The sequence below is a fragment of the Mustela erminea genome, chromosome 17, assembly GCF_009829155.1.
Source record: "Mustela erminea isolate mMusErm1 chromosome 17, mMusErm1.Pri, whole genome shotgun sequence".
Lineage (NCBI taxonomy): Eukaryota > Metazoa > Chordata > Mammalia > Carnivora > Mustelidae > Mustela > Mustela erminea.
Window position 1 is genome coordinate 67,069,180 of NC_045630.1, and position 14,009 is coordinate 67,083,188.

A 14,009-nucleotide genomic window follows, 5' to 3' on the forward strand; every position below is an offset into this window, starting at 1 on the left:
GCCGTATCCAGTAAAGAAAAAGCCAAAGTCATATAGGATGAAGGGTACTTAACATTACTAATGTCATGGGCGACAAGACTTATGCAAATTTAGGTAATGGACTTAATTTGTTTTTTCCTTTTACTTATAGCTTGGAGTACATCTAACTGGGCACAAGTTTTCTTTTTAAATTGTGACCACATCACTAACGCATATGTTACAAGATAATGATAAAACCAATGAGTATAAACACAACCATATTGAGGAAAATCATAAGTAAAAAATTGGAAACAAACAGGAGGCATAGAAGATGTAGCTTCCCACGTAAATTCTCGAGAGAAAGTAGCCCCTATCCCTTTATCCGCTAATCCTCCTAATAAATCAACTAAATTAGTAAACACTCGAGGCGAAGGATCATTCCAGGTAACTGGCTGAACTACTGGGGGATCAGGCAAATAGGCCCAATAAGGAACCGCTTCCCCAGGGGTTAACATCAAAGACACAAACAAGAACAGGCAAAACATTTTAAATGGCAGATGACGGATCTCCAGCCTCCAAGACGTCTGATCTTGGTCTAGCTGCAACAGACTCTTCTCCCTCCTCCGCTGGGGGAACATCAGTATGGTCAGCAGCATCTCCATTATCAGTAGCAGCATCCTCCACAGGTTCCACCGCAACCAGCCTGGTAAGGCGTTCTGGCACCCAGATTGGGGCAGGGGCATCCTGCGGGAAAACACAAAGAGAACCTCGGTGCCACCTAAGCACCGGGTCAGGGCCTTTCCACAACCCTGTAAGAATGTCTTTCCATTTCACCATCATCTGCTGTCTCCTATGCGGGCCCCAATGGCGCTCCGCAGCCGAGACACCATGTTTATCAACCGTGAGAAAATTTAAAATAAAAGTAACTAAATTAGTAAGATCATTAGGGGTACGATATCCTTCTCCAATTCCCCCTTTTTGTATTTTTTGCAGAGTAATCTTGAAGGTCAAATGAGCACGCTCCATAATACCTTGTCCTTGAGGATTATATGGAATGCCCGTTACATGATGAATATTATAACAGGCCAAAAAATTAGCAAAACTGGCAGATGTATACGCAGGAGCATTGTCAGTTTTAAGTTGTTTCGGGACTCCCCAGCATGCAAAGCTCCGTAAGCAATGCGAAATAACATTTTTTGTATTCTCTCCTCTCAAAGGGGTAGCACTAATGATGCCAGAGCAGGTATCTACACTAAGGTGGAGATATTTCTGTTGACCAAAAGAAGGGATATGTGTGACATCCATTTGCCACAAATGGTTAGGTAAAAGGCCTTTAGGATTTACGCCATGTGACATAGAAGGCAAGAAGGTAACACAGTTATTACAGGATTTAACTATGTCATGAGCATCGGCTCGAGAAATATGAAAACGCATCTTAAGCGTTTGTGCATTAACATGTCATTTTTTATGATACTCCTTAGCGTCTTTTAGAGCTGAATAAACATGGAAACGTGTTGCAGTATCAGCCAGATGATTTTCCAATGTTAGTGGTCCAGGAAGATCAGAATGGGCACGTATATGTCCAATATAAAAGGGAGCTCCGCGAGACAATATTATCTCTTGTAAGTCTAGGAGTAATGAGGAGATATCTGATTGACTAGTAGATATAATGGCAGTTTTAATAGTCCTAGTAGCTGCGACAGCATAAATGCTATTAGAAATAATATTGATAGGCTGATCTAAAAAGCGTTGCAACACGCACATAATAATTAAAAGTTCAGTACGCTGTGCAGACGTAGAAGGCACTACAACTGGCACTACATGGTCATCCACCACATAGGCGCCAGTTCCTGTTTTACTGCCATCTGTAAAGATAAGTTTAGCATCAGGCAAAGGTTTTAGACGGCAAAATTTGGGCCAAATAAAGGCTGTTGTTTTAAAAAACCCAATTAAAGGATGAGAAGGATAGTGATTATCAAAAGGAACAGGATAAGCAGTTAAGACAACTGCCCATATATCATTTTTATTGGTTAATAGTTGAATTTGATTTTTATCATAAGGAACTATATAAGTGTCTGGTATTTTACCAAGAATTTGTATCCCAGCCTTAAGAACTTTAGCAGCTACCATAGCTATAGCTACAGGATAAGGAGTGATTACTCGTGGCATATTATGTGATAAATATGCCCAAAATAAAGGACCCCCCTGCCACAGCACTCCAGTGGGAGACCCAGGGGATGGAATGACTATAGCTTGAACAGGCTTTTGCGGATCACACCGATCTGCTATAGTCAAAGTCAATCTTTTTTCAACCAATTGCAAAGCCTTAAGAGCAGCAGGAGTAAGACTCCGTGGAGAATTTAAATCCGTATCTCTTGGTAAAATATCGAATAAAGGTTTTAATTCAGCGGTTGTTACTTTAATATAAGGACGAATCTAATTAATATCTCCTAAAAGTTTTTGAAAATCATTTAAAGTATGCAAGCAATCTCGCCGGATTTGCGCCAACTGAGGTTTCACAGTAGTTTTAGAAAGTTGCATCCCTAAATAATTTTGTAAATCATTGGCCTGAATCTTTTCAGGGGACATACACAATCCCCAAGTTGCCAATTGTGCTTGTAAGGCTGATAAAGCCAATGGGAGAGCATCTTTATTTGGACCACATATTAAGATATCATCCATATAGTGGTAACAGAGAAGATCTGGAAATTTTTCTCGAAATGGCTCTAAGGCTTTGCTAACATACAATTGACATAAAGTGGGGCTATTTGCCATCCCTTGGGGCAATACTTTTCATTCAAATCTTTGATCAGGCTCACTATGATTTATAGCTGGCAGGGTAAATGCAAATCATTTTGTATCTGCAGGATGTAATGGAATTGAGAAAAAACAATCTTGAATATCAATAATAATAGAAGACCAATGTTTGGGCAGAGCAGTAATTATTGGCAAACCAAGTTGGATAGGACCCATTATTTGCATTTGCTCATTTATTTGCCGTAAGTCATGTAGCAAACGCCACTTTCCAGATTTTTTTTTAATGACAAAAATAGGAGTATTCCATGGTGATGTAGATTCTTGAATATGCCCTGCCTTTAATTGGTCCATGACTAATTCTTTTGCCGCTTGCAATTTTTCTTTTGTTAGCGGCCACTGAGGTACCCAACGCCTCCACAATAGCCACCGTAAAGGCGGCTTGAGGCCCATAGGCACTAACTGCCTCTTTCAACTGCTTTATTAGCTTGAAATCTAAAGGTTGATGGTATCGCTGCCTTTGCTGGTCCTCCAAAACCGGAAAAACTCCTTTATCAGGTCCCATAACTTCTCTCCAATTAGCGGCCACACAATCTGAACAATGGCACACCTTCGCACAATGAGGCTGATAAGGTGGCGGCCATTCACATGGCGGAGCTGTGGGGCACTTAGCTGCCCCTGGCACAGAAACATTCTCAGACCGTTTCGCGCCAGGAGGCCGCGAAACTTTTTTCTTTCTTGACTTTTTAACTGATTTTAGTGAAGTAGATGAACTATCAGAAGAATCTGTAGAACTGCTAGAGCTGGTTTCCGGCCCCGAAGCTTTTGTAGAACTAGCTTTCGAAGAGCCCTTCGAGGATTCCTCTTTTAATTTTTCTAAAATTTGTTCCCCTTGCTGCACCACTTGCTTTAGCCGCTCCCGAGACGATTGCAGGCAGACCTTAACAAGGGACCACACCGCAAGCGTCTCTGGAGTAACTGTTGTACTTCGCCGCAAATCCTCCCCCAGATGTTCCCATTGCGGCACATTCAAAAGCCCTTCCTCTATGAACCAAGGGGCAATTTCGCCGGCCTCTTTCAAGAAGGCACGAGCAGTCCTAGCCTTTAATGGGGTGCCATGAGCCTTTAGCAGATCCTTTAACGGACCCTCCATTTTATAGCGGGCAAGTTCGTTTCCCATCTTTGGAAACCCTTACACCTCTGAGGAACCTTAAAAATTGCCCACTAACAATAGTCCCCAGAGACTTCACTCCCGTCTAAAGACAGGAAATAGGCGCGCACTTTAGATCGCCACCCTAGGGCCCTTTAGGGTGAACTTCTTGCACTTACCCCAATCCTCAGCCCACGTCCAGAGTCGGGTTCCCGGGTTTCGGCACCAGATGTCGCTCTCGACCCGTAAGAACGACCCGCAGACGAGGTTGAGTGGCAAACTTCTTTATTGTCAGTCTTCTACATATCTTGATCCGGGAACCCCACACCACAATTTTAGCCCCCTATTATAGTCCCAAAGCTTACATAAGGATCATACATCACATCACGCGCTATACCTATACACCAATCATAAGTCCTACAGGTGACCTTATCGAAGAGCATGTGAGGTGCCCGTGAGCATCTACGTGACTCTGCAGGTGCCCATTGTTCTGCATGTCTTGTGCTTATCCCATGACTTGTTAAATTAATAATATACCCAACTTATGACTATAGGCATTGAATTGGCGTCATCCATGAACGCACCCAATTTCCTTGGGTTAAACATTCACGGTCCCATTGTCCTGGGCCTAGTCACCTACGTGACTGCCATCCACAAGTGCATGGCTCCCCACAGACCGTCCCTAATTATCCTTGTTCACGTGTCCCCACAGCTATCTCGTGGGCTAAATTATAATTGCACCCAGTCGTTTGGCTCCAAGTTAATTTATTTGACACCAGTCATTTTTTACATGTCAACCCTGTTCTAGTTTACTGCCCTGAAGGAGGACCCTGGTCTAGAGAAGGAAAAATAAGCCGCTGATGATTATTATGACACATGACACATACACTACAGAAACCCCAGACTACTAGTGCCCAACATTCTGGAGTGTTTACTATATTCCTGGCACTACTCTAAAGCACTGAAGATATGTTTACACATATTGGTGGGGGCAGTCGAGTGTCTGGGCTGGAGTCACTAGAGAATGAGTGCCTGGGTTTGTATTCTGACTTCGGCTGAGACTCACTGGGCAGTGTTTCTTCTGTAAAATGAGGGTGATCTTACTTCACTAGAGACTCAGTAAGAAATACAGCTTGTGCTTGGGGCAGTGCTTGCCACAGAACGTGACTCCATACCCCACCACACTACACAGTGCTCTTACTGCTATTAAAAGTGTCTACCTATTCCCGAAGCCTTGTGTGCCAGTATTAGTATTTTCTGCATCCTACAGAAGAAGATTTAAAGGCATAGAAAGGCTAAATGACTTGAGATAGGTCGGGGGTTGTCAGCAGTGGAGAGAAACTATTTCCAATATGCAGACTTTTGATCAGTATTATGCTTTGCTTTTGTGCCAGGAGAGGGGCAGGGTGAGGAGTGGTGAGGCGGCGGCTACCTCACAGTCCGAGGACGTGACAGACTCAGGAGACTGTGGGGATCCTGCAAAGTGCTGTGCATGAGGGAAGAGCCCGGGGATGCTAGCCGGAGAAGCCGAGGTGAGTTCCGAGTCAGATGTGTGGGTTTGGAGCTCATGGACCCACTGTGGAAAAACGCCTGAAGTAGTAATAGCTGAGAACTTGTACGTGGACGAGATCACTGCGGGAGCAAACGCAATTATGGAGAGCAGAGAGCGGGAGGGAAATGGGCACCTGGGGAAGAGTTTAAGAAAAGCGGTCGTGTTAATAGGAGAGAGATAAGCAGAAGAGTAGGGATGACAGAACGAATACAACTAATGGAACAAAAGAAAAGGCCCAGACCAGAACCACCTCTGAGAGCCACTGGGCACGTGTGCTGCAGCCCCTGTAACATTTGTTTTTATCCACACCCCTTACTCTTAGGGATGGAATCACAGCAGTGGAGGAGGAGAGCCTCGGTAGCAGTGATGCGCGGTGCCAGGGCTAGAGGACTGCAGAGTCCCCATTACCACAGGCAGACAGGGCATCGCTAAGCTTCGAGGGAAGACCTTAGGACAGAAGCTCCCAGCAGTGTTGTGGGAACATGAGAGGAGCGGGGAGCTGGGTTTTACCACCCTTTCAAGAAGCTGCGTATGTCCTGTGCAGATATTTACTTAATCTTTAGGTTCCCTCTTAGATAGGTACTATTTTTAACCTCATTTTTGCAAATGAGCACTTGAGCCTGAAAGATTAAGTAGTTTGCCAAAAGACATGATAGTAAGAGACTCAGTCGGGGTTTCAGAGCAGACCCTGAGCCTATGTTCTAATCCCTTAGAACAGAAATCTCCACAGAGGAATATGCAGGATGATCCAATGGGATGGAAAGAAAAACAAATAATACATAATACAACTTCCAGTATGTTTGTTTGTGGGTTTTTTTGTGCTCCTTACTTCTAAAACTATATATATATATATATATATATATATATATATATATATATATATATATATTTTATTAGATCTGAATTATTACATCTGAATTATTAGATAATAATATAGTAAGTGTGTGCAGCTTATAAATGTAAATAGTTGTATTACAGGTTAAGGTGAACATAATTGCACCATTAAACGCATTTGAAGACACCTGTTTCCGTGATCGTGCCTCTGAAGAAGTGAGAAAGCATGTCAAATACAAATGCACAACCTTGAGCACATCTGGAGGTTAATTCTGAGCTGCCGGTGCCCTTCCACTGTTCTCTGTGTCTCTAACAGATTGAAGAATAAAACTACTCTATGCCTATTTCTTTGTCGCTGAACTTTCTGTCTGTTCTCCTGATTACTTTCCCTTCTATCTGGGAAAACACATTTGTACACTGTCATAGCTATAACACCTGATGTATATATGGCCAAGATTTTTTTTTTTTTATTATAAGGTTGAAGACTTTGCTTATTTTCTTCTGAAGTGTTGTAATTAAAGGCAAACTCACTCACCACTTCAGAAGCTGACCATGTGCTTCAGGTAATAGATCTCAGGAAACTTTTCTATTTCATTACAGATCAGGATTATGTGATAAGGTTTGTCGGAAGCAGATATCTTAAAAAAAGCAAAAATGATACTTAAGAAAGTAAATTATAATTTATTTTTAGTAGTGTATTTTGATCTTCATTAGAATAATAAGTATATACATTTAGTAAGACTAGATTATTACTATTGCCAGACCAGTTCATAAAGAGACCACAGTGTGGGGCACTATTTACATCAACACACTTCAGTGCACACAGATACACACGGATGAGGATCTTAGTCATTGCTTGCCTCCCAGGGGTAAGCATCTTTATTTTCTTTAGCAGTAAAGTCTCCTGTGCATCCATAAAATGGCAGCTTTAATTAAAATATGACTCACTTGACTTCTTAATGGAAAGCTCTGAAAACTTTCCTCTCCTTGCTCTATCCAATACTATTGCCTTAAGTTTCTATCATCATTTATGCACAATCATTTTAATTATCTTTATAAAATGCAAGTAAAATTTTTGGTATGAAAATAGTAATTTTATCCTCCATGTTTAAATTTTCTTCCTCAACTGTCCAACAAAATGACAAAAACCAAGTTTATATTAATTTCTTTAGATACCCTAAACCTAAAAGACACACAGAACACAAAACCATACTTCCCAGCAGACATCACACTCGTATCTCAAAAAACAAAACAAAACCAACCAACCAAACAAACAAACAAACAAACAAAAATCTGTGGAAACAAGGAAAGGAGACTTTATTAGACAAAATGTAAAGTCACACTATATATAAAACAAAATTTAAGGGAGTTCAATACAGGCAAGAGAAGCGTTTAGCTGGGAAATATTTTGAAGTAGTCTATTTGATAAAAGTGTTGGAAATTCCAAACAGAACTTGGATTTTGATAGATAAAAGTTGGAGCCTGTAGATACAGGTTTATTAATGGGTATCGATGTGGGTTTAAAACCTTGTCCCTGTTCTTCGGTGGATGGCATGTTAAGTAAAGTTGGGACATCTTTGCTTCAAAAGTCTGAGTTTAGGATGCCACAATCAACAAAGAAAAGGGCCCATTAGTGACTACTTGTAAAATATCTGGTCTACAGCTACATCTGCCATAAGAATTAGAGTTCTGAGTCTTACCAAGGAAACCATTAAAATGAAAGGGCCACTATAACAGGCCCCTGGGAGTGGAGAGGAGGCTTTGGATACAAGCAACAAACTTTGGTCCCACACAGTATCCTAAGGTCTACCCAGTGATTTTGAAAAATAAAGAAAACAAACAAAACTATATAAGGAAACAAAAAACTATCCAACAAAACCTCTAACTGACTAAGTCTGGCACCACACTGAAGGCTTCATGGTACCCTCATCAGAAAATATGGATTCTTGTGGCGCCTGGGTGGCTCAGTGGGTTAAAGCCTCTGCCTTCGGCTCAGGTCATGATCCTAGGTCCTGGGATTGAGCCCCGCATCAGGCTCTCTGCTAGGTGGGGAGCCTGCTTCGCCCTCCTCTCCCCTGTCTGCCTCTCTGTCTCCTTGTGATCTCTGTCTGTCAAATAAATAAATATAATATTAAAAAAAAAAAAGAAAGAAAATGTGGGTTCTTGCTCCATGGACAACCAGAATTCTCATGGTTATGTCAGCATTCTTAAGCCTGTAGCAGCAGGTGTTGGAAAGACAAATGCAACACGGGAGCAGAAGAATCCACAGAAAGACCGTGGTATATGCGTAATGCATTCGAGCTATGCTTCCCCATGCAAACACTAGCTATTGTCAGTTAAGTATTATGTAACTTCTCATACTGAAGGAAAACAAACCAAAAGATTTAGAAATGATTCTGTTAATCTAAAAGGGTACTGATTTCTCCAAGTGTCAAGAAAGGTTTGCTATAGCTCAACTGTTTATACTTTTCTGGTGGTGCTTTTGAAACAAGAGTGAGGAGAAGACATTTTTTCTTTTTTCTGAAAGCAACAAACTTACTGGGATTAGAGAATAAAGAGCCTGTGCAAATATGTCCTTCTATATTGCTGCCACGGGTACCCATCTGCCAATCAGACACTCCCTTGAGTTACACGGGGCTGGGGGATGCCAGGATTCACACCCACAGCTGCAGATGCTAGATTAAAGAGGGGGCACTATTGTCATTCAACCCTTTCAAACTCTAGATGTCCTAACACCTGGATGGGGACAAATACAGATTAAGGAAGCATTTCTTTTTCTTAAAGCAAATTAAGTCACTCTCTTTTCTTGTTAATTTATGCATTTTCACATAGAAATAATTTTATTTCTAGAAACAGTGAACAGATGAACCACAGATTATATCTGAAAAGTAAATTTGCCAAATGTTGCTGATACTAAAAACAGATTAGTTTTTAGTAGATAATCTAGATGAAATTGCATATTCAAAAGAGCATATATAATATTTCTTAGCAGTAAATTTCTGTAGTAGTACTACACTTGAGAGAGAAACACGAAGGAAAAAGATCTTTCCTGATTCTTTTCAGTGGTTAAGAATAAATGTATCTTGTGCAGTGGTAGTTAATATGAGTTTATTTTTATAAAGTATTCTAAGTCACCAACTTCCACTGCACACCCTTGAGCCACTCTCACTAATCACTTTCACACGAAGGATGCAACCCTATTGTTGTGTTATTGTATCAAAAAACTTCTAAGATATTTTCTATAAGAATGATAAGAAAAAGTTAATATAAATGTTTTATTTTACAATGTTTGTAACACACTGTAAATAAAATGGTATACAAGAATTATAGACCAATCGATCAAATATTTTGTGGAGAAGAATAAGAAATTTAAAGAGTTCCTCAGAATCAATGGGAATAATTTGAAGAACCATGTATGTTGTTGGAAGGAAAAAATGGATGCTCTTTCATCGTCTTCTTTAGTACTGGTTCATTTTTCCAAGTGATGTGTTTTCACAGAAATTGTTCTATTTTGTTTTCATTAATTTATTCACAATACTTAACATGCCCAAAAAAGACCTTCAACACTGTTTTATTTCTTGTGTTTTTTTGTAAGGATGGGGTCCTACCAAGATGTTCTTTGTATGGAACCCTCCCAATTCCATACCAAGATGGAGACAGGTTGAATCATAATGATAAAAGGACAAGGCAGTGACAATCGTCACCAGAATCCATGAGTCTTCCTCGTAGGACTGACTTCCCTTTGACCTGGAGATCTAATGAAAAGAAAGTGCAGAGGGGCTCTGATAATTGACCTCATGAGGAAAAAGATTGCTTCCTACTTATTAGCAGGGGATAAAGCCTCACTGGAGCTCATTTCCCCTCTAGTGTGTCCTGCAGGATGACTATAACAGCCCTACCTGGGAGGGTGAAAGGACGTTTGGAAATGCAGAGACCCAGGGAAAAGGAGAATCCTCCCGCATTTGGCAGAGGTGAGTTTACGGTCACTGAGGTCTGGGGAGAAAGCATCCATTTCCTACCTGTGGGATGAAACACAACGTAAAGACTCAGTGAAGATTTGGGGAGGCTTGAATTTGGGCACTGCCCTAGGGCTTCTGAGAAACGTCCATCTTTGGAGCTCTGGGCTCTGCATTTTTTTTCGATCAGATATTACACCCAATCTTCTAGACCACGTGATGGTCTACATTATGAATGCTTATACTTTCCTTCCCACCTTCTTTGCTTCTGGATTTTTCTGGCTTTAATGACATTTGCAGGTCTGCTCCAAACCTATGCATTATAAAAGAAGCGACTTTCAAGTGTTTAAGACATGCCAGGGGGTATGAAAGACAAAAAGATGATCCTGCCCTGATCGAAGGACCTGTGGAGAACCCATGGATGAGAATAACTGAGATGCGTGTGTGCTCGTGTGTGGACATGTATGCGTGTGTGTGTGCACGTGCACATATGTGTGAATGTTGGGAAGGAGATGAGAGTGCAGCAACTTCATGAGGCTTCTGAGAAAATGAAGTGGCTGAGCTGAAAACTGAAGGAAGCCCGGGAGTATTCCGGAGAGAGTGAGTGAGTCCAAAGGCCTTCCAAGACAAGGGTCGATATTTACCAAGCCATCCCAGGGAAATGGTGGTGAGCCCTGAAAACTGCCATAGTGCAGCAGGAGAGAGCAGCAGGTGGGGATTCTGGGTCTTTGGCTGTAAATTCCAGGAAACACACCTGTGCTGGAGACAGATGCTTGATGACTATGCATTGCTCATCAACAGACAGTGCAGAAGGACATGATGTTAGCAACCACCACAGGAACGTTCTCTATGTAGCCATGAGCCAGGTAGAGAAGACGGGTTCATAACGTGTAAAATAAGGAAATGGTGATATAACACACACCTGGGGGGAAGCTTCCATATAGGAACAGGCAAACCTGCAGTGGGTTTTCAGGAAAGCCAAGGGAGAAAATCTTCAAGTAGTGGTGATCAGGAGTTTCTGTGGCACAAGTATGGTCATAATAGAACAACTGGAACTTTCCATTGTTTTGCAATTATCATGTCGCTGACACGTAGGACAGAATGGTTTCTGAACATGGCAGTCAAGGAAGGATTCACACAGCAAATAGTTGAGGTGTGAACGAGATACGAACAAGATGTTAGTATAACTCTTGGAAAGCTGATCTGGGAAAGAAATGATAACGGATAGGGAGGGATGCCAGGGACTTGGAGACATGGATTCACTTAAGACTCACAACTCTGATCATACCGACATATTTTCAACGACAGAAGAAGTTGCTGAGTCTCAGCCCATTATCCTCCAAATAATAGGTGGCAGGATGAGAATTCAGGTTCAGTATGTTTGATCGGAACCCATGCTATTAATATTAATGCTATACTGTCCCTCAAATAAAAAGGATTACAGATACAGGCAAGTCACTTGTTATTTTGAACCTGGGAAATGTCAAAACACAAAATACCAAGGAAGAAAATAATATTTGTGTTCACACTGCTTTGATTTCCTTCTCCGTTGGTTGGGTATAACCTCTCCCTCATTCACAGGTAGCCCTCCTGGGCATATGGAGAGTGCAAATCTATCCACAGTGACTGAATTTATCTTCACTGGGTTCTCCCAGCTCCAAGATGGTGGCCTTCTGTACTTTTTTCCTCTACTTTTCATCTACACCTTTATTGTCATTGGGAACCTATTGATCGTCTTTGCTGTGAGGCTGGACACCCGTCTCCACAATCCCATGTACAATTTCATCAGCATCTTCTCGTTTCTAGAGATCTGGTATACCACAGCCACCATCCCTAAGATGCTCTCCAACCTGGTCAGCCGTCAAAAGACCATCTCTTTTATCGGTTGCCTCTTGCAGATGTATTTCTTCCACTCACTGGGAAACACTGAGGGAGCCTTGCTGACTGTCATGGCCATTGACAGGTACCTCGCCATCTGCAGCCCCCTGCGCTACCCGACCATCATGACTCCCCGACGGTGCGCACAGATTTCTGCGGGCTCTTGTGTCTTTGGTTTCCTCATCCTTCTACCTGAGATTGTGTGGATTTCTACCCTGCCTTTCTGTGGCCCCAACCAAATCCACCAGATCTTCTGTGATTTCACACCATTATTACATTTAGCCTGTACGGATGCCTCAGTGATCTTAGTGCAAGATGTGATTCATGCTCTGGCCATTCTGATAACAGGCCTGATTATTTCTCTTTCATACATCAGAATTGTCGTTGTGATCCTGGGGATCCCTTCGGGGAAGGGCCGTAAAAAGGCCTTCTCCACCTGTGCTGCCCATATTGCTGTCTTCCTGCTGTTTTTTGGCAGTGTGGGCCTCATGTATCTTAGATTCTCTGCCGTGTATGCGCCATTCTGGGATGCTGCCATCGCTCTGACCTTCTCTGTCCTTGCTCCTTTTTTCAATCCCATAATATACAGCCTGAGGAATAAGGATATGAAAGATGCTATAAGAAACTCCTCTGCCCTCACAAGATGTTTAATTTCCTTGGTAGGTGATTTAAGCAGGAGTGCCCTGTATACATGGGGCTTCCTCACAAGATATAGACCCCCACAAACGCTAGAACTTAAAGTTATTATGCAGTTCGTCCAATTTCTTCTCCGCATGCCGATGAGTAGGTTGATGATGTTCTCTGAGGACTTACAGAGAAGATCAACATACCAATTCCACTCTTTGTTTTTTAGGATCAGCGGACTGTTTTCTTTCCTGTATCTTCCATTTTGTTTGTTTGATTGATTGATTGATTTTTTAAGAGAAAGAGAGAGCACAGGAGGAAGAACGGAGGGGGCAGAGAGGGAGAGAAGCAGACTCCCCGCAGAGTGCGGAGACCCATGCTGGGCTCGATCTCACCACCCCAAGACCATGGCCCCATCTGAAACCAAGAGTCAGACACTTAACTGACTGAACTGCTTGGGGCACCCCATATTTGTTTGATTTTAATTTACTCTTTTACTTTAAAATGATTGGTTATATAAATATTGATAATACAGATCTTGACTTTTATGATACTATCTCTTTACCGAGCTCCTGGTGACCTGATGGAACCCATGTAGCTCACTCCCCATGACACTAAGGTGACTAGTCTTACTTCTTTCAAGAAGTCACTGAACATTAAGTAGAAGCAAGAGTTCCTGGTTTCCAGAGCATAGACCTAATCCCCCATCTTTTTTCCTCTCGAGTCAGCCTTGCTAGTATTTGGAGATCTATGTGCCAGAGTTCTCGGCATGTGAAGATGTCCTGAACCCAGGCATCACAGACTGTATTTGGTATTATGTTAACTACTATAAAGAGAAGTTGAGTAAGTCAGACGTCTGCCCATGAGAACTTACCACCTTATGTAGGATCAGTGTAAGAATGTTAAGACATAATAAATGCCTACATTTACATTTATAGCCAATGATATTTATTGATTATTTAATTAACCTCTCTAAGAAATTGTCTATTTTCCCTACCATATTTCCCTACCATATCAGTGCTAAGACATATAACTTGTGTAGCAGTTCTAATATGATACTATGTGACTTGGTAATAAATATTTTAGAACTCAAAATTATATGCTAAAATCTATTGATGTTTCCACAAAGTACTTATACCAATTCAGTTTAAATACGGCAAAATATTTCACGGATTGGGCATAAAAATTATTTCTCCATTTTGAACCCCTATATTGTTTCCTCACTATCACCATTCTTATAAATGTGGCAAATATCATTTTTTTGCATAACATTCTCTCCATTTAAAAAAAAAAAAACTTCTGT

The 14,009-nt window shown here is 41.5% G+C and overlaps 1 protein-coding gene across 1 annotated transcript; it reads left to right on the forward strand.

The window, feature by feature from the left end:
- The first annotated feature begins 11,778 nt into the window (after positions 1-11,778).
- On the forward strand, positions 11,779-12,749 carry LOC116575960 (olfactory receptor 6K3-like). Its single transcript, XM_032317577.1, is given in 2 exon segments — positions 11,779-12,697; positions 12,700-12,749. Coding segments are annotated over 2 exon segments (945 nt in total). The 5' UTR covers positions 11,779-11,802.
- Positions 12,750-14,009: the final 1,260 nt, after the last annotated feature.